Genomic DNA, 17,187 nt, shown 5'->3' with positions numbered 1-17,187 from the left:
AACAGAACCACAACAGGACCACAACAAAACCACAACAGGACCACAACAAAACCACAACAGAACTACAACAGGACCACAACAGAACCACAACAGGACCACAACAGAACCACGACAAAACCGTGACAAAACCACAACAGAACCCTGACAAAACAGTGACAGAACCACAACAAAACTGCGACAAAACTGTGAGAGAACTGCGATAGAACTGTGACACAACTTCAACAGAACCACGTCAAAACCGCAACAAAACTATGACAGAACTGTCTGTACCTGTCTGTGTCTGTTTGTCTGTGTCTGTCTGTATCTGTCTGTCTGTCTGTGTCTGTCTGTATCTGTCTGTCTGTATTTGTCTCTGTGTATTTGTCTGTCTGTCTGTATCTGTCTGTACATCTGTCTGTATCTGTCTCTCTGTATCTGAATCTGTCTGTATCTGTCTGTCTGTGTCTGTCTGTATCTGTCTGCATCTGTCTGCCTGTATCTGTCTATCTGAATCTGTGTGTCTGTCTGTATCTGTCTGTCTGTGTCTCTCTGTCTGTGTCTGTCTGTATCTGTCTGTATCTTTCTGTATATCTGTCTATATCTGTCTGTATCTACCTGTCTGTCAATATCTGTCTGTCTGTGTCTGTCTGTCTCTCTTTATCTGTCTGTCTGTATCTGTCTGCATCTGTCTGTCTGTATATCTGTCTGTCTGTATCTGTCTGCCTATATCTGTCTGTCTGTCTGTATCTGTCTGTCTGTGTCTGTCTGTCTGTATCTCTCTGTATCTGTCTGTCTGTCTGTATATATGTCTGTCTGTATCTGTCTGTCTGTATATCTGTCTGTCTGTATCTGTCTGCCTATATCTGTCTGTCTGTCTGTATCTGTCTGTCTGTGTCTGTCTGTCTGTATCTCTCTGTATCTGTCTGTCTGTCTGTATATATGTCTCTCTGTATCTGTCTGTCTGCATCTGTGTGTATCTGTCTACATATCTGTCTGTCTGTATATCTGTCTGTATCTGTCTGTCTGTATCTGTCTGTGTCTGTCTGTATCTATTTGTCTGTCTGTGTGTAACTGTCTGTCTGTCTGTCTGTATCTGTTTGTCTGTCTGTCTCTGTATCTGTCTGTCTGTCTCTCTGCATCTGTCTGTCTGTCTCTCTGTATCTGTCTGTCTCTCTGTATCTGTCTGTCTGCCTGTCTCTGTATCTGTCTGTCTGTCTCTCTGTATCTGTCTGTCTGTCTCTGTATCTGTCTGTATCTCTCTGTATCTGTCTGTATCTCTCTGTATCTGTCTGTCTCTGTATCTGTTTGTCTGTCTGTCTGTATCTGTTTGACTGTCTGTCTCTGTATCTGTCTGTCTGTCTGTCTGTCTGTCTGTATCTGTATCTGTATCTGTCTGTCTGTCTGTCTGTCTCTCTGTATCTGTCTGTCTGTCTCCGTATGTCTGTCTCTATGTATCTGTCTGTCTGTCTGTCTGTCTGTATCTGTATCTGTCTGTCTGTCTGTCTGTCTGTCTCCTTGGTGATAGTGTGAAGGTGTTCCACTTTCTTTCAGATTGCTCGGTTTGTTTCAGCTTGTAACAAACTTTGTTGCGATCGCTGTGTAATTAAATTCCACTTTTTGTTTTCTAAAACTTGGCCCTGGAATCCTTTTAGGTCTGGTTGATTTTAGTGTTAGTGTAAAACTTTCTGGCTTTATTTTGGTTTGATTTGATTTGAGCTCAATGATTCAGAGGTCCGATTGTGTTAAGGACGTGAGTGGACTGTTAAACCCCCCCATGTTCACCTCCTCCCTCTGCTTTTGTCACCCTCTCACTCCCTTTTCTCTCCCCTTTCTCTACATGTTCCCTTCCTATCTACTTTCTCTGACTATTTTTTTTTCTTTTTTTCCTTCTTTCCTCTATTTCTGTCCTTCCCTGGCTTCTATACTTCCATAAACACACTCTTTTCTCTCTCTCTCTCTCTCTCTCCCTCCTCTTCTTTCTGCTCTAAAATTAATCAAACTTTTAAATCTTTCATCGATTTGTAGCTGAAATCTTACAAAGATAGTCCTGCCAGATGTGTGTGTGTGAAAGAACTGAGAATGTGAGTTTGTTTGTGGGCATATATCAAGCACCAATCTAGATGGGATATCTAGATCAATACACAAGTCAGATGATTTCAGACTTGTACACAAAGTTCCTCCAGTTCTGGGTATTTGTCTGTTTTCAGACCCAAGTTTCTCACATCGTCCATCATCCACTGGATCTGTCACCAAAACACCAGTGAATGTGTGTGTGTATATACACGCATATATTACCTGTATATATCCTATATCACCTGTATATATCCTATATGTCAAAAGGGTTTCATCCAGTCCACAGGTGTCAAATATATGGACCCTGGACCAAAGCAGTCCCTCCAAAGGGTTCAGTTCGGCCCCAGGATGATTTTACAAAGATTACACAAAAGACACTGATAATTATGTTGTACTGATCACAAAACTAAATTCAGTACAGAGGCCTGGAAGTAACTGTTGTGTGTATTTGTAGATCCACTGTGGTTTATATATATATATATATATATATATATATATATATATATATATATATATAAAATATATATATATATATATATATATATATATATATACACACACACATATACATACATATGAAAGCTGTAATGAGCATGAGTGAATAATCAGCTGAGACACAATAAGGTCACAACTGCAATTATTTTTCTGAGGAAATTTCAGGTTGTTCATAGAAGTTCAGGTTCTTCACATTTGAGGAAGGATAGTTTGTAAATGTTAAACTATTCTGCACTAAAACAAAAATAAAAATCTATAGTTGTCATTATTTCTAAGTTATTCTACTATTATTTAACCGGTCCAGCCAATAGGGTGCCTGTGTCCCCTGGACCATCATGGGTTGGACATCCTTGTTCATCCCTGTCCTAGTGTGTGATGGTTATATTTTTAGTGGTTGTCTGTGAAAATGAAAATGTTTACTAAGCATGTACACATATGACACCAGAGTCAGAGTCTACATCCACCTGAGTCTGTATCTACAGACGGTCCTTCTCACCTGTAGTGTCTGAAAATCTCCTCCTCCACTTCAGTGATGAAATGACATTTCGTACAAGTGTACTCTCTGTCTCCTCCTCCTCCTCTCCCCACGTCCTTGTCTCCTCTGACGTCCTCCTCAGCTTTGACATGTGGGGGTGCCCCCTTTAGGCTGATCAGAGTGTGGCAGCTTTCGTAGTGTTGGAGCAACACGTCGATGTCGGTGGTGGCGAAGGCGCACTGGTCACACAGGTGGGTGACACCTAGGGTCGCAGACCAATCAGAACACAAGAACACATTTATGACACCTGTCAACAACAGCTGCAAAGGACACCTGTGTGTTGCCAGTCCCTTTTCCAGTGACCCTCAAACTGTGTGAATATAACCTGTGTGTAAAAATTAGTCTAATGGAAAATGACAATTTGGTCAAAACTCTCATTCTTCGAAGAAAAGTTTTCATTCTTGCAAGAGGTGTTTGGGGTTTTTTTGTAGTTAAATTGGTATTTGACACAAAACTGTAATGGAAAGACCTTTGAGTTCAACTAGAGTCACATGACCAAAACAAACAGATGTTGATGGATGTTAGAACAAGAGAAGAAGAAGAGTTGAACCCAAACGTGTGTGTATGTGTGGACACACCAGGAAACCCCATCATTTTAGAATTTAGTCGGAGATAGAGGGGGAACGAGCATTCTAGATTCAAAACAACACAGATTTATGTTCATGTTTATGGAATGACTTCTACTGACATCTACCAGAAGAAAGAAACTAATCAGCACATTTGGGATTGAATGGAAAAACCGACATGACACACTTCTGTTTTTATGACATTTACTAAATATGAGTAAAGTTTAGCTCAGATGGACGATGGAAAAAGGACTAGTGAAAGTTAATTGGCCTTTGAATACCTTGTGTGACGACAGGATGACCACCGAGGTCACCTCTAGGGGTGGGAGGGGTCATGGATGGGGAGGTGGCGATGGCAGGTGTTGAACTCACAGCGTCCTGTTGTTTGGTGAACGGAGGAAACTTACAACTGCATTTAGGACAGTTAGACTTCCGACAAGCGAAGGGGTGGGACACCTACAAAGACAAACCACAACATTTAATACAACACAAGAATGGAGCTGTACCATGGTGAGTTCAGAGACGAACGCATGGATTATTTTAGTAAAAGACTAAAGGATCAATTATTTTCTTTGACTTGGTTTGATTAAATGATTATAGCCGAAAAAACAGTAAAAATCTGAAACAGACATGTCTGAAAATGACAAACAACTAAAAGCAAAACGATATAAGAAAATATCTATATAGAAATGACAACAGCATAAAAGTATATCTAAAAATATCTATATAGAAACAACAATAATATAAAAGTATATCTAAAAATATCTATATAGAAATAACAACAACGATATAGAAGTATATCTAAAAAATCTATATAGAAATAACAACAGTATAAAAGTATATAGAAAGTATATAGAAAATATCTATACAGAAATAACAACAATAACAACAGTATAAAAATATATCTAAAAATATCTATATAGAAATGACAACAACAGTATAAAAATATATAAATAAAAATTAGGGGTGGGAATCTTTTACTATCTCATGATTCAATTCAATTCCAATTTTTGGCGCTACAATTCGATACAAAATCGATTTTCGATTCAAAATGATTTTCAATTTAACATGATTTGATTCCAACTGATTTGTGCTTCAGTCTATAGGTGTGTAAAGGATCCTCATGATCTACTCCAGTGTGGTTTGCCAGACAGAATGACAAATGCACACATTCAAATGTCTTTTTCACATGTATTCGGTTTTAAACATGTATCCATGCTTGGCAGGAGTTTGGTGAGGTTCATCAGTGTGTGTTGGCTTTCCTCTGGTGTCTGACTGTGTCACCGTGTCCTTAAACTCTGGGTGATGCAGCTGACAGACTGAGCTCATCAAATTCCATTGGATGTGACGACAGTTTATTGCATTTGACGCGCTATACGTGCGCATTTTCATCCTTTTGTGTGTTATTTAACACCATTTGATGACTTGTCAATGCACTAGCCGCTAATCATGCTAATCACTAACCCTAGCTGCTAACCACGCTAGCCGCTAACCGCTAACCCTCCTTCCTCCATTAGTTTCCTCTTTGTTTTGGTGCTTACCGCACATGCATATGTTCCAGAACGTTAGGATGTCCCACGTACAAAATAGAGGCAGACTGCTGGCGGATTTGTTTTATTTTTTAACATTGATTTTGGAACATTTTAAATCGATTCTGAATTGTAGTAAATGAGAATCGCTATTTCTATATGAATCGATTTTTTGGCATACCCCTAATAAAAATATCTATACAGAAACAACAACAGTATAAGAGTATACATAAACATATCTATATAGAAATAACAACAGTCTAAAAGTCTCTATATAATTATCTATAGATATAAATACCACCCGTGTTCAGTCTGTCTATAAATGTGTGTAGATGTAAACTGGTCCAGTCCAGTTCCATCTCTAACCTCTAATCTGTCACCTCACACACATTTGGATCCACCTGACTTACTTAGACCAACTGAACATGGAACAAGTGGGGAAGTAGGCGGAGCTTACCAATAGCCTCACCCCTCCTGCTCACTGATACCCTGCTTAAGGGATTAATGTTGAATTTTGCATTAAAGATAACTGTAAAATAGATTACACTAAATAATTATCCTTTTTGGGCAGTTCAGACAAATATTATTCTGCCCAAGTCTTAAATCTGATTGCACTTTGTTTCACCAGTCGGGAGAACAGCCTTCGAGAAGTTGGACAAATTTTCTAAGAACAAACATTCAAAAATTTGTTTAAAAAAAAAAATCCAAAAACTAAAATTCAGTCATCAGTCTGTGCACTGCACTGGAAATATGGGTAAAGTTTAGCTCAGATGGACGATGGAAAAGGGCCTAGTGGAACCTATGTTTATCAGCAGAGAAATTAAGGAAGCGAAGCTTTGATTCAGGCAAATTTAAATTTTTTGTCAGTTTAAAAAAAACTGTTCAAGTCGATGAATCAGTTGATCCTTTCAGCTCTAGTAAAGTTTGGACTGAACAAACCATGTGTGTTTACTGGAGCTGTGTAACCTGTGTGTGTTTTTATTGTACCAGCTGATTTCAGTCTGCATTAACACCATGAATGTGCATCATCAGCCTAATGACGCCGCCTCAGCTTCGGCTGTTAACCATCCTTTGTGCCTCTTAAACAGCTGCAACAGCACCGTTTGGCAGCTGGCACAAAGGAGGCTGGGAAATGTGGGAGTGTGTTCAGGGAACAAGGGAATTTTAACTAGGGAAACTGAACCAATTAATTTGACACTTGTTCATATATTGCATTTATTTTCTACTGTTAAAAACATCTATTTTTTCCTCTAATTACTGAGCACAGTGCAGATAGCTGCAGTTGTTGTTGGTCTTACCTCCCCCAGGTGTTTGTGCGGCTGACACAGCCCCTGTGGACAGTACATGCAGTGTTGGATGCAGCACCGGTGGATGGAGTGGTTGTGCTGATAGTGCAGCAGTAACGGAGCCACTACGATCACATCTGCACTGTGGGCCATCGAATAGCGGAAATCACACAACTGACAATTATAACTGGTGACCACCGCATCGGAGTCACTGCTGTTTGGGTCTCCTAAGAGCAGAAACACACACATTAGTGTTAAAGAGAGTTTGGGAAGGATGAAAACAGAATAAGACATGTTCACAGGGATTTTATACGATGGTGGATTAGGCCACATAAGAAAAATAAAAACACTTGTCACTACGAGAATAAAGCCATAACATTATGAGAATAAAGCTGTAATATTATAAGAACAAAGTCGTAGTTTAAGAAAAAATACTCAGAATTTTACGAAAATAATGTCATACTTTTATTAATTAAAGTTGTAATCTTTTGAAAATAAATTCACAATAGTGTGATAAAAAGTCATAATATAGAAATTGTCAGTTCTTCCTCCACAAAAGAGGCAATTTACTCCAAATCCAGTCAGTTCTTACAATGAAACAAACCCAAACGTGCAAACTGTCTTCAAAGTCCTTTGACTAATGCTAATGTGTTGATGGTGGGCGGGGCTAATAGGCTTAGTATAGAACCTCACAAAATGTTCTCAGTTCTACATTATGAGACCAGTGGGTATGAGTCTATTCTGGTAAATTATGATACTTGTCCCGCCTCTTTTTAAATTGCAACATTATTCTTGAAATATGACAATATTATTCTCATAACATTACGACTTCATTCTCATAAAAAGATGACTCTTTTTGTATTTGACTTTATTGTCATAAAATTTCAGTTTTTTTCTCTATATTTTCGGACTTTATTCTCGTAGTGGCCAGCGTTTTTATTTTCTTATGTGGCCCTGATACGTCGTCGTAACTTTATAAGAGTTAAGAGCACACAAAGAAAGTCAAATAATAGAAAAAAGGAAATAAAAAAACACACAAAAAGAGATCAGACGCAGTTTGTAACACAAGTCAAGTCTAGTTCCGACCACGGACTGGTCATAGGATTACAGCTTTTCAAGCATTTTGGGAAGATGATGCACGGACGTGAACTGATAGGAACACCTACACCTCAGATGGTCCAATACCCAGTGGCTGATGTTAGTTTATGGTCCATGTATGGTATATGGTACATGGGGGGGGGGTCAAAGTCATGTTAGTTTAGGTTCCACATTCAGCCCAATGTGATCTGAAACAGGCTGAACTGGAAAAATAATAACAGAACAGCCCATGAATAATAAAAGCTCCAAATATTTGTCTGTGTTTTAGAGTAAAAAAAAAAAAAAGGAAGATAACATGAAATTGTTTATATGAATAACCTTAAAAAGAAATGTGAATAACATGAACCTGAAAGTTGTTAAGATAAATAAGTTGAACTTTAAGTACACTTATACTACTCATCATCATTTCCACATGTTCATTCTAACGTACAGATCACAGTGGATCTACAAATACATAAAACATTTAATAACAGGCAGAATATTAGTACAGTTACATTGAAGACACAGTTCAGATTGTACATGTTTGTTCATGTTGTTCCTTTTCTTGTTAAAGGATAATTTGTAAATGTAAACATTTTCATGTAATTTCACTTTTTTTTTTTACACTAAAATAAGACAATTTTTTTTTTCTCCATTTTTTTATAGTTTATTCTAATAGTATTTGACTGGTTCTGATCCACTTTAGATCATATTGGTCTGAATGTGGAACCTGAAATAAAATGATTTGAACATCCTTGATTATAAATATATTCAGTGTAATTTTAGCATATCTACCTTTATATACAATGTGCTCTAAAGAAACAGGATTACGCTTTAGAATATTAATTAGAAATAACAGATGCAGGCCTATGCATTTAAATAAAGAAAATGTATTTTCCCCATTTAAAGCAGCGCTTATGCTCATCTGAGTCTAGACTTCTGAACCTGTGAGGCGTCCTTTCCTTTTTCCTGTTCCCAACAGAAGCAGTGTGTCTCTGAATAAAACTAAAGAACCTTCACCGTCTCCTAACATTAACCTTCTGACATCTGCTTACATTGTGGATGTCTGTTTCATTTCTTTTACATGACATTTCTTATTGATGGCGGATTGGTTTTTGTCGTCTTTTCCAATAAACGGCAGAAAAAGGCACCAAACCGACCCATAACTGATTAATGGCTGACACACACTGTGTGAATATCGGCCGTCTCAGATGAAAGACAGTTATCGTGAGAGAATCGTGGTCATATCTTTGGTCTTGGCCCTTAATCGTTGGACCAACGTCGCACTGTGACACAGGTTCAAGGACGGCCGCAGTCACAGTCTTGCGACCAAAGACAGCCTGCGATAAAATTCTGAAATGTGGGTGTGGTCATCTCACAGTGTGACCGCTGCTGTGACCTACGTCCACTAACTGACCAATAGAAATGCAGTATGAAATAACATTGTCAGTGCGATCAGTGCGACACTGACAGACCATAACAGTAAATGCTAACATTAAACGCTAGCAGATGCTAACAAGTACTTCAAGCTCTGTTTACAAAATTGCCATCCCAAGTTAGCCTCTCTTTCCGAGCTACGACCACGTCCATATCCTCCTCCTCCTCCTTTTTTTAAAAACTTCTTGTCCACAAATATAAATTCCGCAAGGGCGAGTGTTCTGTCACTTCTTCACACTTTTGTTTTTAATGGATGGATTGCGCATGCTGATGACGTTTTATTCTTACTCATTCACATTCACTCACGTACATCAGGCTGTGATTCAGCTTGTGGGTGGAGTCAAGGGAAGGTTAACATCTGGTCGAAAAAATTTAATTACAATAATTTACACCAAACTTATATTTTTGGGTAGGTAATTGCCTATATTTTCAGGAAAAATGTACTTTTGTTCAGAGTGTTTTTATTACACATTGAGTCATCCACAAAAGCATAATACAGTCATCTGTTGTTTTTTTTTATACCCACCCTGCTGCACCATAAAAAAGATGATTATTATTATTATTATTATTATTATTATTATTATTATTATTATTATTATTAATAATAATAATAATAATAATAATAATAATAATAATAATAATAATAATAATAAATTAATGAATAAGGAACTCACATATTGGTCACAGACTCATATTAATAAGACTCCTCTGGAATAAGTGATGGATCTGCCTCTTTTATGGGATTCAGAACAGGTTACAGGTACTGAAAAACTTACTGGCACTTCCTCTAATAGAGCATCTCATTTTTTCCAATGTTAAATTATGTGAAAGATCCAGAAAACAAGATTTAAATTTTGGCAGTTGTTTATCTTTCCATTTCAGTAGTATTAGTCTATGAGCTACAAGAGTGGTGAAGGCAATCAGATTTTTAGATTTTTGGTTAAAATAAAAAGAATGTGATGGAATGTCAAAACTTGCCATTGTTGCCTCAGGTTCAATATGAGACCCTGATACATCAGAAAGAAATTTAAATATAGACTACCAAAAGTTTTTTTACTTTTAAACAAAACCAGAACATATGAGACAGTGTGGCTGGTTCAGCTTCACAACGATCACAACTAGAATTCAAGTCAGGAAAATGTATTTTGAAATGAAAAACAAATTTCTGAAAAAAAATTTGAGTAGTTTTCTGAGTGTGAATGTTTGTAAAGTGACACAAGTTAGTGCAGTCATTCTGGGTTCATTTTATAAACTCTATAAATAAACCACATTTAGTCCAAATACTATTATATTGACTATTACAGTGATCCCTTATTTTTCGCGGTTAATGGGGACCGGCGCCCCCCGCGAAAATCGAAAATCCGCGAACTGGAGCCGGAGCCCCCCGAGCCTATCCTAGACCTAGGTACATGTATGTATGTATCTAAAAATAGTATATAAGTACTGCAAATGTAATAATTATGAAATAAATGAGATATATATATAAAAGAAAACAATGATTAGTACATGTTTACATGCATATATATAGATCGGATACATGTACGTACTGTAAAACATCTGAAAGAAAAGAATGTAGATATAAACAAAACACACACGTGCATACGTACTAACAGCTGATGCGTACTCTCTCCTCTCTTCATTCGTGACGCTTATCCATCATATACGTACACACGAACACACGCACATCTACTCCCAGCTCTCTTTTCCTCTCATACGCACAAGAAACGAATCAGTTCTCTCTCTCTCTCTCTCTTTGGTCTCGAGCATCAACACACACAAACACACGTACATGGGCATGCATGAACTGACATTTCTACATTTTCTCTCTCTCTCTCTCGCTCGGGGTAAGCGGTTGCTGGGCCGTCTGCGTTTCTCGTGTTGCTTACAGGAGGCTGTGAGTCATCGTTTGACGTTTCGCTGGCAGCTGCGGCCTCTCGTCTGCTGTGGGGTGGATTTTCGCGGAATTTCTGCGATTTTTTCTTGATTTTTTATTTTTTGATTAATATTTCTGCAAAATCCGCGAATAACTAAAACCGCGGAATTTAAAGTGCGAATTGGCAAGGGATCACTGTATATTATTCATGACATATTCTAAACACACAGTGGTTAGAATTAATAGGTGCGATAGGTATCTATGCAAAATACATTTAAATATAATGTTAATATTATTTGTACATTGTAAATAGTGTAAATGAATGTATATGATATTGATAATTGAAATAAAAATGTTGAATTTGATATTTCCTTTTGGCGTCCATCTGTGATGCTGACAGTTGTCTAAACTCTTTCTACTTAGGTTTGATCTAGTATTTTTTTCCTCTAACCAATTACTGGGTTGTAAAATAGAGGATTTAAGGTAAATACTGAATACATTTGAGGACGAAAATGTCAGAGGAACTTCACTTTGGAGAACTTTGGAATTCTGGAAAAAATAGAAGTAAATTTTTTGTCCATCTTTGACGCAGTAGTTTTTGATATTTTTCATTTAAAAATATTGTAAACTAAATTTTGCCCTTTGAGTCCGTTTCAGATGGCATTTAGACCTTTACAATTATGGGGAATATTTGTCTGAAACTGGTCTGGTTCAACAGTTATGAATGACCCTTGACCTTGCCCATGTGTTTTCATCGTCCAATCTTCACACAGTAAACTTCATGTCGTACCCAAATTCATGTCATACAGTGTGGCTTGCTGTGAACTTGTAACACTGTTCAAGTCGCACAGTGTGTGGAGCCTTAACTAGGGGATCAGTAACGTATATCTGATCTTATCTTTGGCAAGTTTTGGAAATAAAATGATAACAAACATGGAGAGCCACGTATTATATGCATGGGGGATAAAATAGCCAGAAAAGCCAGTAGTTGGGAAGGAAGTAAAGAAACAGATTGCTATGGAAACACATGTGCATGTCATGTTGTAGACGGATGCATTCGAAGTTACTGAAGTTTTCAGCTGGTCTGACCAGTGGAGGCCAGTATTAAAGGAAAAACAGTTGAGCATCGTAGTTCACCAAACAGCACAAATCTGACTGCTACATCCGTTTGTAACACTTCCTCCTTCATCTTGCATTAAAGTTTTGGCTTCTGACAATGCGAAGTGCGACCATGTGACCTGTGGGTTCGTACCTTGGCTGTTGTTGGATGGGTTGGACGATGGCTCTTTGTGGTTTTTGGATGCACTGTGTTCTCTTTCCCCTTCTCTCCTCCCTCCCCTCTCTCGTTCTTTCTCCATTCCACCAGGGGTATAGTTTTTATGTCGCTGTTCATAATGCTCCAAAAGCTTGGCCGAGCCCCCCGCCCCTTCACAACTCCAGCTGCAGAATTTACACCAATAGTACGCCTGCGCGCCTCCTCGACCGCCGTCCGCCGTCCAGGTGGGTGAGTCTGTACACGCCCTGACAGGGATGGAGTACCCCACCAAGGAGTCATCTTCCGCCCTCACCGCCACACGCTCCGCACCCTCTGTGATTTGACTCCTCCCCTTCAGCTGGTGATCATGCGCCGATAGGTTATTAGTGGCCAGCGAGGGCGTGGTGGGCGGGGTTTTGACTTTGTTTGGATGTGAGGACAGGAAGTGTTGTTCAAGTTCTAAGGAGTTGCTCCCCATGTAAGTGAAGTTGCAGAATTTGCAGCGAAAGTACTTAGTGTTCCCCTGGCAGTCAGAGGTCTTACGGCCAATCCCAATGAGCGTGGCGCCCAGTGTCACCTGTTGATGGGCAAAAAAGAGAGAAAAAAGTAAAAAAAAAAAAAAAAAAAAAAAAGCAATTACATTCTCTTTCTAGGAATTCTGGGCACAGAATAAGCAACTGAAGCACTATTTTTTTGACAAGCGGAATTCTGAAACTCTCTCTTTCTGTGTATGTGTGTGTGTGTGTGTGTGTGTGTGTGTGTGTGTGTGTGTGTGTAGCGTCACATCATAACAAAAGTTATCTCATGACACTTTACATTTAGAGCTGATCTAAACTAGACTTGTAAAATAATAGTAAATCATAATAAGAAATAAGTAATTATGTTTGGATATCATGATGTACAGGCATATATATACACACACACACACACACACACACACACACAGAGTTTCCCCTATATACATTCTGCAGCGGCGCTGCTGCAAAAAACTAAACAAAAAACACGGACCTTGAAGTAACATGATGTGTTAAATTTTATTACAAGCTGTTAGCTGTTACTTAACCAACTTGTCTATTGCTTTAGGCATCAGCAAGGGGAAAGGTTACCAGTCTACACAGGATAGAACCAGGATAGAACCAGGATAGAACTAGGATAGAACTAGGATAGAACCAGGATAGAACCAAGACAGGACCAGGATAGCACCAGGATAGAACTAAGACAGAACCAGGATAAAACCAGGATAGAACTAGGACAGAACCACGATAGAACTAGGACAGAACCAAGATAGAACCAGGATAGAACTAGGACAGAACCAGGATAAAACCAGGACAGAACTGGGATAGAATCAGGATAGAACCAGGATAGAACTAGGATAGAACCAGAATAGAACTAGGACAGAACCATGATAAAACCAGGATAGAACTAGGACAGAACCAGGATAGAACCAGGACAGAACCAGGATAGAACTAGGACAGAGCCAGGATAGAACCAGGATAGAACCAGGATAGAACTAGGATAGAACCAGGATAGAACCACAATAGAACTAGGACAGAACCAAGATAGAACCAGGATAGAACTAGGACAGAACCAGGATAAAACCAGGATAGAACTGGGATAGAACCAGGATAGAACCAGGATAGAACTAGGATAGAACCAGAATAGAACTAGGACAGAACCATGATAAAACCAGGATAGAACCAGGACAGAACCAGGATAGAACCAGGACAGAACCAGGATAGAACTGGGATAGAACCAGGATAGAACTAGGATAGAACCAGAATAGAACTAGGACAGAACCATGATAGAACCAGGATAGAACTAGGATAGAACCAGGATAGAACTAGGACAGAACCAGGATAGAGCCATGATAGAACCAGGACAGAACCAGGATAGAACTAGGACAGAACCAGGATAGAACTAGGATAGAACTAGGATAGAACCAGGATAGAACTAGGACAGAACCAGGATAGAACTAGGATAGAACTAGGACAGAACCAGGACAGAACTAGGACAGAAACAGGACAGAAACAGGATAGAACCAGGATAGAACCAGGACAGAACCAGGATAGAGCCATGATAGAACCAGGACAGAACCAGGATAGAACTAGGACAGAACCAGGATAGAACTAGGACAGAACCAGGATAGAACCAGGACAGAAACAGGACAGAAACAGGATAGAACCAGGATAGAACCAGGACAGAACCAGGATAGAACTAGGACAGAACCAGGATAGAACTAGGACAGAACCAGGATAGAACTAGGACAGAACCAGGATAGAACCAGGACAGAAACAGGACAGAAACAGGATAGAACCAGGATAGAACCAGGATAGAACTAGGACAGAACCAGGACAGAAACAGGACAGAACCAGGACAGAACCAGGGCCCTGTTTGGCTCTGAGGGAACAGACACAGGACAAAGGTCGTCCCACAGGACTGGGGACAGAGACACTTGGACATTTATTATACATTTCTTATTACACTAGTCCTGGGCGACACGTTTTTTTCCTCCATGTTTTTTTTACGTGTTTGAATGACAATAAAGGAATAAAATAAAAAGGAAAGGAAAAATGACTGACACTTGCCATATAGCCCCCCACCCCACCCTGTGAAGAGGAAACACTGGAAAAGGCCATGAAAGTAAAACCATTTAGACGACCCAAAGGACAGCTGCTGCTTTTCATGCTCCGTTCTGAAGGCTGAATGAGGGCTGTGTGATCTCACAACAGTAATCATCCAATCATCACGTCCTCCAGGCCCCGCCCAGCCAATTAGAGACCAGTCACACATCAAGTCATTAGAACGAGTGGAATGGACAGAGAGACGCAAAAGGGAATATAAGATGGAATGGGAGAGGATGAGAGAAGCAAAGTGGAGGAGGACGGAGGACAAGGAGTGGACGTGGACAGAAAAAAGAAGAAGAAGAACGTACTGTAGAAGGAGGATGGATGAAAAGCAGACTGAGAGAAGGGGAAAGGAGGATTTTAATGAAAGAGTCTGAGCTATAAGCCAAGGACAAGGAGACATGATGAGACAGACGAGTGGAGAACAGAGGATGAAAAAGAAAAGGAAAGTCCATTTAAATGTGTCTGATGGTGGTTTCATTACACAGCCCATTAGAAACACTCCTGTCACTCTGTCTCGCTCTCCTCTCTCCCTTTCTCTCTCCCTTTCTCTCTCTCTCTCCTCCCCCATCTCTTCTATCTCTGTTACTCCTTTCTTTCTTTTTTCCTTTTCCTCTTCTCTCCAGGTCGTTCGATCCCATTGGCTGACAGGGCATCTCGTCTTAGCAAATGACAACATGGAATTTTCCAAAAACGTGGGCGGGAGAGAGAGAAAGTGAGAGAGGAATGAAGAGAATAGAGAGTTCTTTCATTCGTTTTTTTTTTTTTTTTTATACTTTCACTTTTTCTTCATAATGACGACTTAAGCCCACTGGATTTTCTATTTCTGACTCTGTGTGTGTGCGTGTGTTCTGTGTGTATCTGTGTTACCGTGTATATGAGTGTATCTGTGTGTTACAGTGTGTGTGTGTGTGTGTGTGTGTGTGTGTGTGTGTGTGTGTGTGTACGAGTATATGTCTGTTACTGTGTGTATCTGTGTGCATCTGTGTAAGTGTGTGTATGTGTGTATTACTGTGTGTATCTGTGGTACTCTGTGTACGTGTGTTGTGTGTGTGTGTGTGTGTGTGTGTGTGTGTGTGTGTGTGTGTGTGTGTGTGTGTGTGTGTGCCATAAAGAGGGAATGAACGTCAAAAAGTTACATTTGATTCAGACCAGGACTGTGTGACGACCATAAGTCACATAATGGACACAGTAACACACACACACACGCACACACACACACACACACACACACACACACACACACACACACACACACACACACACACACACACTTTCTTTTCTGGATCATCTTGTTTAAACCTTTCAGATAAAACCCTACTGTTCTTTGACCTCGCTGTTGGACGGTGTCAGCGCAGACGTCCTAGTAAACGTCTGAACAGTAGAACCACAGTAGATGGATTCATAAATATATAAACCTCATTCCATCTGTTGACTCGGCAAAGTTTGAAGTGTGTTTGAAACTTCTCTGTGTACAGTTTCTTCGCGTCTTTCTAACCTCTCTCTGTAAACTGTGCACTTTTTTACTTGGTTTGTAACGTCTGTTTGCAAAATTCTGCAGAACTTTGGTTTGTTTATATTTTCTGTGTAAAATTTGTTGAGTTTTTAGCTTGTTCTTGGGTTCTTGAATAAACCTAATTAAAAATTGATGTGTACACTTGATTTCAGTACTTTCTTTAATTACAGTTAGCAGAGTAAGTTCATTATCACAGTTTTAAACCACAGATCTATTTACAGGGTGCATCAGTAAACGGTTCATTAACCCTTAACTCCTATTTCAGTTTCCATTTAGACGGTGGTTTTTCTAAAATCAAACTGAGGCTCCGTTCACACAGCAGGTATTAATGCACAGTTCGGACTTTTTGGTGAAATTTGATTTTTCTGTGTGTTCGTTCATATTCCACATTAAATGCAACTTCTATCAGTTTTGAGCCTGAACTGAATGTGACCCTGAAGTGACCCACATGGACTAAAGAGGTCCTGATGGAATACGTGACCACGCAGACACACACTGTGTTTACAGAAGGAAATATGGTTTTCCTCCACTCCGACCAACAACTGGGACAAACAACTGGGATGTTTGTCGCATTTCAATGACGTAAAGGTCGAATAAATGCGACCTGAACGTTCAGACTGAAGTCACATTGGAAAATATCAGATACGTATCAGATTTAGGACCACATATGAAAGTGGTCTGGGTCAGATATAGGACCACATATGAAAGTGATCTGGGTCAGATTTAGGACCGCATATGAAAGTGATCTGGGTCAGATTTAGGACCGCATATGAAAGTGGTCTGGGTCAGATTTAGGACCGCATATGAAAGTGGTCTGGGTCAGATTTAGGACCACATATGAAAGTGGTCTGGGTCAGATTTAGGACCGCATATGAAAGTGATCTGGGTCAGATTTAGGACCACATATGAAAGTGGTCTGGGTCAGATATAGGACCACATATG

The 17,187-nt window shown here is 39.4% G+C and overlaps 1 protein-coding gene across 1 annotated transcript in view; it reads right to left on the bottom strand.

Annotated features, from left to right (window-relative positions):
• The window catches only part of LOC115428438 (zinc finger transcription factor Trps1-like), a 357,327-nt gene that overhangs the window by 99,921 nt on the left and 240,219 nt on the right, over positions 1–17,187 (bottom strand). Inside the window, 4 exon segments of the mRNA XM_030147486.1 lie at positions 3,044–3,284; positions 3,930–4,104; positions 6,476–6,690; positions 12,103–12,682. Of these exon segments, the coding sequence (XP_030003346.1) occupies positions 3,044–3,284; positions 3,930–4,104; positions 6,476–6,690; positions 12,103–12,682 (1,211 nt within the window).

The sequence above is a fragment of the Sphaeramia orbicularis genome, chromosome 11 (genome assembly GCF_902148855.1).
Source record: "Sphaeramia orbicularis chromosome 11, fSphaOr1.1, whole genome shotgun sequence".
NCBI classification, from domain to species: Eukaryota; Metazoa; Chordata; class Actinopteri; order Kurtiformes; family Apogonidae; genus Sphaeramia; species Sphaeramia orbicularis.
The sequence above is the reverse complement of the archived record's forward strand: the minus strand, read 5'-3'. Positions and strand labels throughout refer to the sequence as shown.